Source organism: Epinephelus moara, chromosome 14 (genome assembly GCF_006386435.1).
Source record: "Epinephelus moara isolate mb chromosome 14, YSFRI_EMoa_1.0, whole genome shotgun sequence".
NCBI classification, from domain to species: Eukaryota; Metazoa; Chordata; class Actinopteri; order Perciformes; family Serranidae; genus Epinephelus; species Epinephelus moara.
Genome location: NC_065519.1, coordinates 18,509,110 through 18,525,014, shown reverse-complemented (window position 1 = coordinate 18,525,014; position 15,905 = coordinate 18,509,110). Strand labels below are relative to the sequence as shown.

The 15,905-nt window shown below is 40.9% G+C and overlaps 1 protein-coding gene across 6 annotated transcripts in view; it reads right to left on the bottom strand.

Moving 5' to 3' along the window:
- The window catches only part of LOC126400398 (sorting nexin-14-like), a 25,732-nt gene extending 9,827 nt beyond the window's left edge, over window positions 1–15,905 (bottom strand). For 2 of the 6 annotated variants that reach the window (XR_007570968.1, XM_050061029.1), the window contains exons 1-22: window positions 15,259–15,904; window positions 14,908–15,091; window positions 14,672–14,792; window positions 14,354–14,427; window positions 13,830–13,908; window positions 13,693–13,736; window positions 13,502–13,589; window positions 13,335–13,419; window positions 13,090–13,246; window positions 12,814–12,889; window positions 12,546–12,590; window positions 12,349–12,429; window positions 12,072–12,186; window positions 10,743–10,898; window positions 10,516–10,640; window positions 9,778–9,836; window positions 8,814–8,840; window positions 7,127–7,273; window positions 6,307–6,439; window positions 3,738–3,924; window positions 2,218–2,301; window positions 1,847–1,947 (exon numbers count right to left, since the gene is read on the bottom strand). Coding sequence is in view for 5 of the 6 variants with exons in the window: in XM_050061029.1 (XP_049916986.1) it covers window positions 1,847–1,947; window positions 2,218–2,301; window positions 3,738–3,924; window positions 6,307–6,439; window positions 7,127–7,273; window positions 8,814–8,840; window positions 9,778–9,836; window positions 10,516–10,640; window positions 10,743–10,898; window positions 12,072–12,186; window positions 12,349–12,429; window positions 12,546–12,590; window positions 12,814–12,889; window positions 13,090–13,246; window positions 13,335–13,419; window positions 13,502–13,589; window positions 13,693–13,736; window positions 13,830–13,908; window positions 14,354–14,427; window positions 14,672–14,792; window positions 14,908–15,044 (2,121 nt within the window). In the remaining variant the exon portion in view is untranslated. Of the gene's footprint in view, window positions 1–1,846; window positions 1,948–2,217; window positions 2,302–3,737; window positions 3,925–6,306; window positions 6,440–7,126; window positions 7,274–8,813; window positions 8,841–9,777; window positions 9,837–10,515; window positions 10,641–10,742; window positions 10,899–12,071; window positions 12,187–12,348; window positions 12,430–12,545; window positions 12,591–12,813; window positions 12,890–13,089; window positions 13,247–13,334; window positions 13,420–13,501; window positions 13,590–13,692; window positions 13,737–13,829; window positions 13,909–14,353; window positions 14,428–14,671; window positions 14,793–14,907; window positions 15,092–15,258 lie in introns of all 6 variants that reach the window. The other 4 variants (XM_050061030.1, XM_050061031.1, XM_050061032.1 and 1 more) reach the window with 4 other exon arrangements.

Genomic DNA, 15,905 nt, shown 5'->3' with positions numbered 1-15,905 from the left:
ATCAACTAATAACAGGAGATATCAGATTCTGCCCCTACATTGCAGGTTATTATTTTATTCTGCTTTATGTTTATATTGTACAGCGTTATGATAAACTTTATTCCAGACTCAAGTCCATATAAGATACATACAAAAACACAGACAATGTGTGATTTTGTTGTTGTTTGTCTTTTTATTTTGTTTTTGCCAGTGCCATACAGCAACAATGCTTGGGGATGTGGTCAAATTTGAAAATACTCTAAGAATGTCACTTTTATAGAATTGGCTTCTTTATTTTATAATATATGATTAATGTCTACATCAACAAATGTTAACCATAGAATCGTATCGAATCGTAACGTTCCTACACTGTATCGAATCGTATCGAATCGTTCTGTATTAAAAATATATCGTTTTTTAATCGTATCGTAACCCGTGTATCTAGATACGTATCGAATCGTCTATCACAGAGAGATTCCCAACCCTAGCTAATACATTAAGCTAAGATGCTAGACACAGTAAACATTACCTGCTAAACTGCTAAATCAGACTGTTCGCATTATAATTGATATTGTTAGCATTCTGATGTTAGCATATAGCCTTGTTGTCATATTAACATTATTACCTGTGTTCATGTGTTGTTGTTTTTTTGTTTGTTTTTTACTGACTTTTAAAGCATACAGAGACTCTCTGGGTGATGTGGACTTTAAAATAAACTGAAGTTTGTCTTGTTATTTTGTCATTTATCATCATGTGGTGATGCACCCCTGAGCAGGGACCGTTTAAGAATCTATCTTGCTGTTGCGCTCAAGGGCGTTCCAGTTCCTACACATCTGGGATTTCTGAGTCTGCCGAAACTTCCATGAATTCATGAGCCATGTTTCAAATTATAAATCTTGGAAGACAAACAATCAAAGGATGTGACTTTGGTCATTTTTCTGCGGTAATGTTCGACAGGCAAGTCTCAAACCTTGTTAGAGGATCCTTGAGTGCACTGCTAAAAAAAAGAAAAGGTGGACCTGAAACACAACTGCTGAACTGTGTTTTGAAAACCTTTATCCTGACCTGACATTTGTTCTCCACAATTTAATCATGACCACTTTAAAAGGTTATTGTCTGAAAGTGGACGCAGTGTGTTCCTGTTGAAAAACTCCAAAACTGAGACCGTTCCAATTTAATCTTGATGGTGCTTCGAGTGCTGCCTGTTACAGCCAGATGCATTGAGTGGAAAGATTTATCTGAAGCACTGTGTGGGTTTGTGGGTGTGAGTACGTGTATGTGTGTGCTCACTCTGGGCCTGACAAAAAGTGAAAATAAGACAAATTAAAGAAGTGAATCCACACTTAACCCTCACTGTTACAGTGTCATATCAATACAGAAATGACAAAATGTCACTCTGATCAAAGTGCTACTCTCTACATAGACTGTGGTTCGTAAGCACATATTCTACTTACATATGCAGAAGACTTGAGACTTGTTTCACATTTGAATTGACCGGAGTTCAGTGTAAGAAATGGCACATTTTCAGATGTGTCTAATACATTGCTTGACAATCATACTTCCATTACACAGAGATTACTGTCACAGCTGTGTGTTTTAATAATCTTCATCTGTCTGCACATTACCAGAGGTTTTTGTGAAATCTGGCTCATCTCCAAATCCATCAACATGTATTGACTTTATGCGTCTAATAATAATTCAGCAGAAAAGACTGTCTGTCTACACGTATGCAGATATTTTTGAAAATGGTCATTTTTCTTTACACTTTGGCCTCCTGTTTACTCAAACGAAAATATCCTTTTTTAAAAACATATATCTGTACACATGTAGACAGGGCCTTAAGTGTTCTATCTTCTCAGACATCTACCTGAAGGTACTCCTGAAACTCCTCCCGCTTTGATGTGAGGAACTCATAGTTCTTGGGACCGATGATTCTCTTTGAAGGCAACTGCGCATCTGGAAACGAGCCTACAAAAATATACAAGAAATAAAATAACTGAAAAAAAACAAACAAACAAACTTCCTGTTACGTTGACTGGAAAATAACGAGCTGCACAGTTTCCAAAACGACTCCAAAATAAGGAAACACTTGACGCCTACAGTTAAGGTTCACTGGAAAGTAATGTTCCGTGAATCCGCTGGAATCTGCGAGACTGTTTTGGTGGGAAATTCTTTCCATATGACAATAAATTAAAAAAGGACCATGCACAGGTCCTCTGATGTAAACAAAAACCTTACCATGAAACTCAGTGAGCTTTGATTCAAGGACATAGAACTCCAGATATCTTCTGTACACAGACCAGTGCTCAGTCTCGTGTCCCACTGCAGACAAACACAGACAGGGATGACATACAGGACAATTCATAAGTTAGACAAGCAGAAAGAAGTAACTGTTACTTATGTGTCAATTTATTAGAGCAGCATGTGACTGTTTTTAGCCCCAGAATGTCACTCAGGAAAAATGTACTTATGTTGTGTCGTGAAGATGTTTTGTTTTTTTTAAAGATATTTTTTAGGGCATTTTTGCCTTTAATTGATAGGATAGAGGAGTGTGAAAGGGGGAGAGAGAGAGGGAATGACATGCAGCAAAGGGCCACAGGCTGGAGTCGAACCCAGGCCGCTGTGGCAACAGCCTTGTACATGGGGCGCCTGCTCTATCCACTAAGCCACCGACGCCCCAGTTAAGATGTCTTTGAGTGTTACTTGTTTTAACTGTTTGATTGTGTACAGACTGTGGAAGCAAATTTTGTCTATAGAGGACAGTAAAGAAATATTCTGAATTTGATTCTATGAAGTCTCATTAACCATTTCAAACTTGGAGCGACATTCATTTTCTTGTGCTGCTTTCAGATGCCTTTTTCAAGTATTTTAACCTTTGAACCCAACTTGGTAAGAAATACCCCCCAAATTGCAAAAAAAAAATACATTTAGAATTTTTTATTTTTCTTTTTAAACAGGGAAAAACTACATTTCTAATTATCATTATTTTTAGTTTAAAATTATGTTACAGAATTATTATAATTTTTAAGCTCTTTTTTTCAGGTCATTTCCTTGTTTGTTTTTAGCTTTTTTTCTCATTTTATGTTACAAATTTTCTTATTTTTAATTTTCGCTTTTCATTAATTTCCTGCTAATTTTTGCAGTCATTTCTTGATTCATTGTTCATCGCTGCTCGGGTTTTAAAGGGTTTATTGGCAGTAGGATACTCTTGACTGTCAAAGCTCTACATTTTTTCATTGCATTGAGTTATATATTTTTGGAAGCATGCTTATTTCCTATCTTGCTGAGACTTAGATGAGAAGACTGACACCACTCTCATGTCTGTACAGTATAAAGCTCTAGCTAGCAGAGGGTTAGCGTAGCTTAGCATAAAGAGTGGAAACAGAGGGAAACAGCTAGCCTGGCTCGGTCCAAAGAAAACATAATCTTACCTTCCAGTACCCCTTAAAGCTCCCTAATAGGCATGTTGTTTGCTTAATACATAAGAAACTAGTGAGTGTAAAAAGTGTAAAACAACAAGTTGTGATTTTACTGCTCCATTTAGACATTCAGAGTTATGTAGAAGCACTAGGGAGTTTTATTTTTTAAATCCAAAGTTGACTTTTGATTGTAACTTATTTAGACATAAATATTTGAGAGGCTTTAAACAATTACGTGAGCAAGAACTTATATAACTCTATAACATCATGCAGCAAAGCAGAATGACCCCTCTGAGATGACAGTAAGTGAAACAGAAGGACCGGGCTGTGCAGTCTCACCTGCCTTCCGGTCATTGCGCTCCACATCAATGCAGAACACAGGAATCCTCTCCCTCTTCACATCGTCGTCATAGAAATCAATGTACGGGATGGTGATGTTCCAGGCTGAGAGGTTTCGGGGGGTGCTGGGGGTGGAGGCTGCCTCCATGGGAGAGTCGTCCTCCAGCACCATCATGGCTTCCTCCACCTTGAATGGCAGGAAGTGGGAGAGGTTAAGGTGAAGTGGGGAACAACTCCTCAGAAGAAATAGGTCACTTTCAAAACTGCTGCTATTAAGGTACAATCTCAAGGGCAGTACTGGCTGCAGGGCTGACTCTTTAATTCTTGGATTTCTTTTGTTCTTTGAGTTCTGTTTAGTTTGTACTGCATTACAATTCAAGTGTGTTCATCTGTCTCGTCTCTGTAACTTATCTAAAATACAGTGCACATCTATCGAATGTACTGAGAAGGAACTAAGTCTTACAAAAAGGCCGTCTAACTAAACAAGGGAAACGCAAAAGCAAACAAAGCATATCCCTCTGCACTCGATACAGGAAGGGTAATTAAAAAAACATTTAGCTAACAGGCGGGCGGCACGGTGGTGTGGTGGTTAGCACTGTCGCCTCACAGCAAGAGGGTTGCCGGTTCGATCCCGGGTGTGGGAGCCCTTCTGTGCGGAGTTTGCATGTTCTCCCCGTGTCAGCGTGGGTTCTCTCCGGGCACTCCGGCTTCCTCCCACAGTCCAAAGACATGCAGGTTGGGGACTAGGTTAATTGGTGACTCTAAATTGTCCGTAGGTGTGAATGTGAGTGTGAATGGTTGTTTGTCTCTATGTGTCAGCCCTGCGATAGTCTGGCGACCTGTCCAGGGTGTACCCTGCCTCTCGCCCGATGTCAGCTGGGATAGGCTCCAGCCCCCCCGCGACCCTCTAGAGGATGAAGCGGTTAGAAGATGAATGAATGATTTAGCTAACAGGATTTATTGCGGCAACTATGGGAGAGAGGTCACTATATCTGCACATATGATTTATTTTCCCACACACAAAGTTTGTAAAACAATCCCAAACACTTCTGTAAAGAAAAAGAAAAAGTCATGAAGTCAGGAAACACACGAGTTACACTGCTCTCAGCCACAGCAGCAGATGTTTAGTCATAGTTATGAGCCTCATGTGTTTTCATATGCACCACACACATACCTCACACTACACAGATGAGCACTGCTAAAATAGAAAACATTTTTTGTCATTTGTTTTCCATTAGATGTATTGTGCAACCATACAAATGAATTTTAATATTGGACAGAGCATAATAAAAAAGCTTCAGTGGAGCTTTGGACAACAAGCTATACCTCATGTATTTGATTACATGGAGAAAATATTTGCCAGATTAGGTCACACACGGACATGGATTTTATAAAATCTGGGAAATGCTGGGAATATTAAAGTTCAACTGGTTCTTCAGAACAGCACAATTACACCCTGGCATCATGGGATTCATTTTTAGGAATCCAGACAGCAGTGATCTAAGACTACAAACTGTGATATCATCAAAACGGAAATCTGTGGAGTGTACACATGGGAGGCAGATCTGGTGAACAGTGAAGCTTTCCTTTCTTTACTCACCAACGCCGCCAAGTGGCAACTACAGTCATAGTATGCAGGACTTGAATTTTACTTTTTCTTTTTCTTTACTTTTTGTAATTACTTTGAAGTTTACATGAGTCAGAGACATTTATAAGAATGAGAAACACACACAGGACAATTTGATTTATGTTTTAAATCTAGGCTCTGAAGCAGGGAAACACAAGGTGCCTTTGCAAAATGGCAGAAAGCCAGGGGCAGTTAATAAACAAAATGTTTTCCTGTCAATGTTCGCTGCTCTCACTCATCTTTGCCAAGAGGCAAATCCAGTTGCAGCAGCCCCATGCAGGTCAGGTGTACAGATGGGCATTCCTAAGATTTGAGGACCTCTGTCAGGGGGTCAGAGGGATCCTCCCCTGGCACTTTAGTTTTTAATAAACAAGCTCTATTTTGATGCTTTTTATGCACTCTGGCACCTTATTTACATTTACAGTACAAAAAAATCCCACTGTGAATTCATTTATTGTCATTAGGAAATGGAACGGCGGGCCACCTGGCATCCTATCGATGGCCAGATTTAGGCCGGAAGTTGAGTATCACTGCTCTAAAGGAAACTATTGCCCTATTTGCAATATGACAAACACTTTAAATCAGTGGTTCCCATCTGGTGGGTCATGATCCAAAAGTGGGTCATGGGTCCATTTTGAAGTGACTCACAAACGTGTGAAGTTTGTAAGAAAACACTTTATTTTAAAGTACAGTGAATTTCTGGCACAGAGCTTTTATTTTGAAGTGCTGTTTCCCACTGTAGACTGAGTGACTAACTGACAGCTAATTGAGAGAGACAACATGGCCAAACACAAGTATGATGCTAAATGTATTAAACTGTGTGGACCTTGAAGTAATGACTAAAGAGAAATCTGGACCCCGTGGCTGGACCAATTGGGAACCACTGTACTGAATCATCTAAAAATTAGTAACCTATTTGTTATATTTTTAGCTCAGCCTCACCATATCATCCTCCCCCTCCACCAGCCCATAGGATGGCAGCATGGCTCCCTCCATGGTTGTGCTCTTGAACACGCCTTTGATCTTACTGCCAATGCGGCTGATCCCAAAGGACTCGCCCCTCTTTGACGTGTTCCTGCAGGCCAAACAGGGAGATTATTAAACAATGCGTAATGGAGGAGATGCGCATGGCTTTGGCAAAGCGCATGCAGCTTGAGAGAAGTGACAGGGAAGGAACCGCGGAGGACAAGAGGGGAAGCAAGGAGCAGCGTACTGCATCGGTATCGTGACTGTACAATGGGGAGAAAAAAAGCTAAGGTAGCCAAACCCAAAGCCAAAATGTCACTTCACAGCCATCTCGCAATGAAATGCCTGGTTTGTTCTTAAAGCGCTGCGGGGCCAAAAGCACACACAACACACAGCAGTGATTTCATGAACAGATGTCTACAAATTTTAATGATCACAAAACAATTGTATGATCAGTTACCAGTCGACCAGAAAGGGCACACAACATCACAGGTGCTCTGTGTGTGTGCCTATTAGTATAAGTGAAATAAAACTCACCATAATACGCATGGTGATATACCAAATACATGAGAAACTGAACATTGAAAAGTCACTGCATTGTCAAAACAACAGGCGAGTCTTCAGCCTAAACAACACAACAACGTTAGAGGAAAGACACATGACAAATAAAAACAGGATCCCATGCACAGGCTCCACCATGCAGGCGTCTGGCTGGGACTGGGGTCACGTAAGGGGGAAGTGGACAGCATGACATCACACTGAGCGACCTGTGACACACTGATGGACCCTGACTTACTTGGGTGATGAGTGGCGGTGGGATAGCGAGCCGTATGGGAAAGTTGTGAACGTGGACTGGGCATGGAGGGAGTTAAAAGATGCAGGTGAAGAGCTGCCAGAGGCGGTGAACAGTGAGGACGGGGACTCGGGGCTCCAGTCCCAGGAACTATAAGCAGAACAGGGTCACGTCCCCGCGGGCAAGAGGAGGGAGAGGACCGTGGATCATACCAGGGCAGGCAGTGTAGTGGTTACAGAATCAGAGTGGACATACAGTCACAGACACAGCACGGTGGTGGCAATACATAATATGGAGTAACAGGCGGACAGATGGGCAGAGTGGAAGGGGGGGTTACTGAATTGCAGACATGGAGGGAGTTGAGGCTCGTAGTTGGTCAGCGTTTACGAATGGAGTGCCAGTGAGAGCCATTATCTGCTATCTCATCTATCTCCTCTGAGTGGCATAATTCATGCTGCTTTTGAAAACTGCCTTCATAACAAGATTGCTTTCTTGACCGGGTGAAAAAACTGAAGCATAAAATTAACCAACATCCCTCCCGAAGTTCCCCTGATGATTTATTCCAACCCAATTGCCAAAATAAGTGCTGTTATTGTACATTTCTGCACACCATGGATATGTTACATTAGTATGTTCCATATGTAAATCTGTCAGTTTCATATGTAGACACATTTCCATAACTGGAAATGTCCCAACTTCTTGTTAAAAATACCAGAAATGGTCGCCACAAACACGGCTGGAAATATCCCTACATCTTGACGAAAATACCCTGTTTGGTCACCACAAACACGGCTGGAAATGTCCCTTCGTCTTGTACAAAATACCCAGTTTGGTCACCACAAACACAGCTGGAAATGTCCTGATGTCTCATTAAAGATACCCAGTTTGGTCACCACAAACATGGCTGAAATTGCCCTGATGTCTCATTAAAGATACCAGTTTGGTCACCACAAACACAGCTGGAAATGTCCCAACTTCACATCAAAAATATGCAGTTTGATCACCACAAACACAGCTGGAAATGCCCTAATATCTCATCAAAGATACCCTGTCTGGTCACCACAAACACGGCTGGAAATGTCTCAACATCTCATTTAAAATGTTCATATGATGCATATGAAACATACCAGTGTAACATATCTGTTGTCTGCATAAACGTACAATGCCAACATTTTATTCTGATGACTGGGTGGTTAATTATTTCATTTTTGAAGCGAGCAAAATTAAGTTTGAAAAATTTAGCAAGCAAATCATTATAAATCCTGCCTAAAACTTCCCAAACTAAGATATTATATTGCATGTGTTCAGCAGCATCCCTCTGGGTTGGCTTGATCAACATATGATTATGATGACTCATGCTATGAATAACACGATTAGCTGCTTAAGATCACTCTCCTCACTCTTCTTTCATTTGTGTTTATAGCACAGGCACCAAATAAAACATGTATTTATGTGTGCAATTAGATTAGCAATAAAAAAATTATATATCATTATCATATCATTGACTAGTGCTCATTGAAGTGAAGCCCTGATTGCAGCGGGCCCGGAGCACAGTGAATTTGTTAAAAAGGCAGCACATGTTTCACTGTAGACCAGTCAGGCAAAAATGAAGTGTCGTTTGTATCTTGCGTGCAGCAGCACTGCTCAGCCAGCCACTGTTTTGATCAGCACACTGATGCCTTATACTCACCGAATGTCATCCAAACTGAGGCTATTTCTGGAACAATATGCACAAGGAGTTAGTGGCAGGGCCCCATGGCCGCATACACACCACACCCCGTGATAGAAACATGACAGTTGATTCCTGCACGTCTCACTCAAGTTTCATTATACTGCTTGTTTTTGCTGATTTACAGCTTATTTTAGGCTTTTTAATTAATTAAGCAATCAAACATTATTTATGTAGCACCTTTCAAATAAATCAAATGCTCTTCAAAGTGCTTTGCAAGCAACTGACAAACTTAGGATGTTAAAAATAGTAATATGTTGAACAAATAAAATAAAACACAATGATCAACGATAACATTTTGATAAAACCAAAACACAAAATAAATAATGATTATTATAGAAAAATTTAAAACAATAAAACCACAAAATTATAAAACACAACAAAAAAGCCAGACTAAACAGATCTTTTTTTTTTTAGTTTAAGTCTAAAAATATTGATATTTTCGGCTCCTCTCAAATCCTCTAGAAGGCTGTTCCAGCGGCTTGGAGTGTAATGGCTGAAAGCAGCATCACCAAATTATGTTGTGCTTTGTTAAACAACTAAAAGAGGAACCTGAGGATGCGAGGGGCCTCCTGGTTCATAAACCAGAAGCATTTTTGAGCCAAAGACAAAACTTTGAGTGAATTTATATATTTGATTTGTATTTGACGCAGCTGGCACATACTATACTCTGCCCTTACACTGTAGTGGCTACCGCAATACAGAGAGTTGTGAACATTAGAAAAAGTTAGATAAATTATCAGAGAAATTTAAACAGATTAAAGAAACTTGGGTTGCAGATCAGCAATCGAATAATAATCAGTGAGGCACTCTGTGTTTTAAGTCGCCACTACCATCTGTCAAATAATAACTAATGAATCTATATCCTGGTTTACATTACTGTCAAGCTTATATTGCACACAAAAACTGGTAAAGTGAATCCTACCTGCTCATCCTGGAGTTCCTTGCAGGGGACTCTGCCCCTCTCAGAAGCTGGCGAAAGTACTGGAGAACAACATGGAAAGAGCAAATAATGGTATGTAAATTTCAGGTTAATGTGCAAATTCTGTGACAGGATACAAGCAACATTAAAGTGACATACTGCTATACGTATCGAGTGACCTCTTTATGCCTTGATAATAATAATCATGACTGCACTGTTCATTTTGGAGCAGCAACAAGAGTGGCAAAATAAATCGAATAATAATATTATTTTCCAGACACATTATTCATGCAGGGCAGTGGCCTGCTGTGGACAATGGCTGAGCACTGGTCCACCCAGCTGTATTCAATGAAACAGCCTCTGAGGGGTGAAATTCGGCTTGGCAGCTTGGCATAATTCCAGTGTCGGCTCATTGGCCAGTTGCGCGTCTGGTATTGATGACACGGCCGATAGTGGTTGGTGGCTGAGAGATCGGAAGAGGGCAGCGCGAGAGAGTCAGTGAATTCTAAATCAACTCTAATTCCAGCATTTGGCAGATATAGTTTTGTTAAATCTGATACAAACACAACTCAAATGATAGATATTAAAATCAGTCTGGGCTCAAACAACCATATTTAGAAATCCGAGCATGACAGACAGATGCAGCTATAAATTCCTATTAATTGGGTTGAGCCTCAGGCATGTGTTGTCAAGCTGGGTGACAGCAAGTTGAGTGATTCATTTGGTGGTGTAGACGCTAACCTCATCACTGTGACAGAACATGGGGGTGAAAACATTCTCCAGCAGGGACAGAACGTGCTCGTAGGCTTCAAACAAACACCTCATGGTCTGCAGTTTCACCACCTCTGCATACGGGCCCTCTGCAACTGGGAAACAGATACATGTTCATAGCGTTCCAGCACAGACTTGTCCAAGAAGGTAATTACACACAGTTCTCTGAGACATTGTAATTTCAGTGACTGACATACTGTTGCGTATTTCCTCCACTATAAAGGGGTCGAAGCGGATCTTGTCAACGCTCTCGTCCAAACAGTACGTTTCATAGATCTTCTTCACCTCCTCGTGAAGCATCATCTTCTCCGAGTCAGACAGCTCCGGGCACAGTATCTTGTCGTTGAACTCCTCTGAGAAGTTAAAAGAGTCAGACAGCTCAGTCTCATTGTGTAAGGACGTTTAAGAATGCATCACTGTGGTGTCCATGAGTGTCAGGATTAGGGACAGTCTTTAGTGAGTTTTGCTGATGCTTTCAGACTGACTGTGTGTGGCTGAGAGGTCAGAGAGCAGTTGCCTCTATTCAAGTTCTCTTTCATAGAGTCAATGAAATATTACAACTACTACTACTACCCAATTTGTATAGTTTATAATGAAGAGCATTTAGAGTTTAAAGGGAAAGTTCAAACCAAATCAAAAATACGCAACTTTCTTCTTACCTGTCGTGCTTTTTATCAGTCTCGACTGTGTCAGTGTAAGTTGCTGATACTGAAGATATCAGCCATAGAAATGTCTGTGCTTCTCTCAAATATAATGAAACTAGAAGGCACTCAGCTTGTGGTGCTTAAGGTGACAAAAAACACATTTTAAAAAAACTCAACAGCAATGTCTCTTTCCAAAAATCATGACCTGGTTACTAAAAATAATCCACAGACCACAGCAGTTTCATGTAGGAACTATTTTCTCGCTACCAAACTACACCCACCAACTGTATCACTGTGCAGAAGGAAGCATGCATCTACTCCTAGCTCACCTTGCACCACTGAGCTAGCTGACATTACAGCTCAGCTGAGGAGGACGCCATCAATGTTTATATCTTAAGTCTCTCGTCCATGAGTAGATGCAGGCGTCCTTCTGCGTGGTGATACAGTTGGCAGGTGTAGTTCGGTAGAAAGAAAATACTCCCTACATAAAACTGCTCACAACAAGGTCTGTGGATTATTTTGAGTAACTGGGTCATGATTTCTGGAAAGAAACATTGCTGTGGAGTTTTTCAAATGTATTTTTTGGTACTTTGAGCTCCACAAGCCGAGTGCCATCTAGTTCCATTATATTCAAGAGAAGGCAGACATCTCTACAGACTAACACTTGGCAACTCATACACAAACAATCCAGATTGATAAATAGCACTACAGGTAGGAGGAAAAATATGTATTTTTAATTTGGGGGTGAACTGTGCGTTTGAAATTTAGAAATGAAAACCTGGAAAATATGTAATGTTTGTCCCAGCGATGTTGGCTTGACTGGCTGGTAGCTTGGTTAATCCATGCTTTTGAAACCATCTGATGCGTTCAGGACTTGCTTACCGACTGCAAGGCAGAACTGGAGCACATGGACGGCCCCTTCTTGCTTCAGGAAGTTCATAAAACGGAAGAGAAGGTCTTGCTGTTCTCTGATTTCCTTCAGCTCCAGCTTCAGCACCTGCGGAGAGATAGCAGTAGTGAAAGAGGGCACAGAGATCAGAGTTAACAAAGACAGCACTCTTTAAAAACTTCAAAAGTATGTTCTTTCAACTTCTTCTGTGATGACAGCACATACTAAATATTATTACATACAGTGTGTGGTATTTGAGGAAACACTCACAGAGGACTTTTTGTTGCGAATATCAGAGTACTTTTGCAAGAAAGGAACCAATGTTGAAATGGGCTCTGTGGCTTCTTCGGGCTGGAGGGACAAAAGTAGATGGGAAAGCATGTACACACTCTGCAGCAATATTTTTAAAAACACAATGTAAATTGAACTGCTTGTGCACATAACGTTCAAGTGCAATGTATACTCACAGGGGAGTTGTCAATGAATATCAAAAGTAAATGATTGACTGTGTCCTGGAATAAAAAAAACAGCAGTCAGTAAAATCATTAAACTCGCATAGATGTTCTGAAAGATAGACATTTGTCCTCCATTTGCATGCTCATGGTGAATAACATTTATTGACATGCTACATTACTAAATACAAATCAGTGTTTAGATTGACAAGCTATCAGTAGAGGGCCTCAAGTGACATCCTTTTGGATTCAGAAAATCTGCCCTCAATGTGTCTACACTCACAGGATCAGCCAAGTAGTCCATTGAAGGAAGGAAGACAGAACCAGCCAAGACTTCTCTTATCAGGAGAGTAAGAGATCTGAGAGGAGTGAAGAGATAAGGTGGCAGGAAATAAGAAATAAGAGAGTGAAGAATGATCCTTATCTACTGTTGTATAGCATCAGCGCTGTCAGACTTTCTACTCGAGGGACAATAAAGTGCAGCGATGCTATGATGTTTCGAGCAGCACTTTGACAAATATATAGAGGCCTTGCCTTTATTGTCATAGCGCTGAGTTACCTGCAGTCTGTTGCCTTGGGTGGCAGGATGTAGGGGAAGAGCATCTCAGTCAGCTTCCTGAGGTAGAGGAGCTCATCTCTGCGACTGCGAAGGGCTACGTGGAGGTCAGGACCGTATTCGTCCAGGGCAGCTTGTTGAAGATACTCTGCGTTCTTTACTACAGAGGAGAGTAAGAGAGGTTTGTTGTTTGTTTTATATGGTGAACAAAAAGAAAAGACTCGGCGGATGATGTGTATCAGCAATACCTTTCTGTCTTGCTTTGCTTATTATCTCAATGTGCTTCATGGAAACTTTTAGAAGCTTCTGTGTGATGAGAGACGCCACATCAACCTGAGATGGAAAAAAATGGATTTACAAAATTCATGTTCAGTCAATCAGCATCCCAGCATTTCCATATAGTCTTATTTGTCACCTTCTGAGTTCGGCGGACCAACACAGCTGCAAAAAAGCGCAAAGTCACTCTCAGCTCGTCAACAAACGCCTCATCATCTGTGATGTCCCTGAAAAGAAACACCTTACAATCACATATGTCACTTCATATAACACATTATACCACCTTTCTTTGTATTATGACATGCAAAAAATACCAAAAGAAAGGCCTACCTATACCAAGGATACACAAAATTTTCCAGAACCAGCTCCAGAATCTGGGAAAAAAAAACAGACCTGGACTATGAGATAATTTGGTCTATTAATTTAATTATACCTTTAGAAACATGTTTCATCTATGTGTGTATTACCTCTGAAAGAGAAGCATCCACCTTAGAGGGAATTTTCAAGTCAAGCCATGGTTGATAGTTTTCCAGTAATAAAGTCGGTCTGTCAGTTAATTTGAAAAAACAAAAATATCTCAGTATTACACAAAGAGAAAATCATAGGAATCCATTTTGACCACTAGAGGGCAGTGCAACACCTCCCATAACTAGATAAACAACTGTGTGTTACTGAGCACATTAAATGCATGTTGACAAACCCAGTATAATAAGATTAAAGCAGAATTATGTTAAATCTCCAGATAACTCTCTTCTCCAGCTTACCACTCACTTTGTTTGATTTTTACCCTGTCTTTTCCAAGCACAGTATGTAATATACACAGTCACAGTGGATATCCAGGTCTATGGAGTGCCCTCCTGTGTCTGCTGGCATTCAGAGTTCACCTTATCAGCATAACTAGTGTTAACACACACATGATAAGGCCGTGATATACAACAATACAGCCACGTCCTCAATGACAACTGCACCACGACATAACCAGGGGTCTCACCTGTGCCTTTTGCATTTGATTTTGCCACAAACGGCACAGCTGTGGCCCAGTGGAAACAGCTCCTGTTGGTACAACTGTAAAAGAAAGTTAACATATTGTGGATTAACAGGTTTTATGGAAATCCTACCCACCATTTGCTGCAAATGCAGAGGTGCAGAAATCACTACAGACCTTAAATGTTAAATGTAAAAAGCATGAAGACATAACAAAAATGCCGTCAAACTGAAAATGATCAAGGCACTGACTCACAAATACTGTGAAGTTTAATGCTGCCATTATCAGACAACTCAATGAATTAATTCTTGCTTTCTGAGGTACCTTTGTTTTTGGTTTGATGGACACTAAGACATTGGGCAGCAGAGACTCAGGCCCCAAGGAGCAGTAGAAAGTGACGACTCCAGCCAGGAAGGACCAAAACACCATCATAATATGAATATATCTGTCAAAATATAACAAATAAATGACCATTAACTAAGTAAAAACATTTAAGCATATAAAAGGAATAGATGCCATACATGAAGTAGCATTGATGGGAGTTATAACTGTGTAGTTACCTGTTTAAAAGCACAGTGGACAACAGCAGGAGCAGAAGCAGAAAGCAGAAGACTGGATACTGTCGGCCCAGCTCTCTGAACCGGTTCAGCTTCACCGTGCGTCTGATTTTCTGCAGACAAGCCCTGATGCATCCCATCTTGACCGCTTTGGAGAGCTTGTTTACATGTAGCCTATTACATATTGCTGTGGAATAAATAAGACATCTTGGAGCAGCTGTGTGGGAATAAACAAGGGCGTGCAGCAGCGACACACAACAGCTTCACTTGGAAATCATTTAATCTTAGCTGCTTCTTGACTTTATATATCAAGCAGGTTGCAGTGATTTTTTAATTATCGACTCCAGCACTTACTGCAACAGTACGGTGGATGTTAAGGGCCATTTTTCACTGTAGTCCAGCTGCGACACCATCATGAATTTGCAGAATAAATGCGCAGGTTGCCTGTTTATAGGATCAGCGTAGCAGAGGCGAGACAGCCGCACACAGCTGTGAGCCACAGCGGGATTAGAGGTAATTACACAGCATGATCTGTGCAGAGACTGTCCCGAAACTCCGATGCTGTTTGGCTAATGGCTGCGGTGCTCCGGCTGTCATTACTGTCCATTGAGGGGGCAACGGGTGCTGCCTGGTTGTCAGCGCTGGAGACGCGTGATGTCACCTCCGCTGCGCTCACAGCAGCAGCTCGTAGCACACTGGCTACTGTAGTTTTCACAAAAACATGTGTATTAGCTTCATATTACCTCAAATAAACAAGCAGAATACACGACGAGGTGCCCCAGTTTGAGAAATGAGGTCGATGCGGCGGTGACGTCCCTCTGTCATGTCGATATTTATCAAACATGTCCTTAAATAACGGATTTGAGGTGCGTTAGCATCAGTATCACCGTATGGTTAATAATTAACCACGCCAATATACCCGTGAAAACGACAAACGAAAACTGAAACGTCATTTTTACCTGGAAACAACAGGGTTAACCGCCAATTAGCTAGCTTTAGCT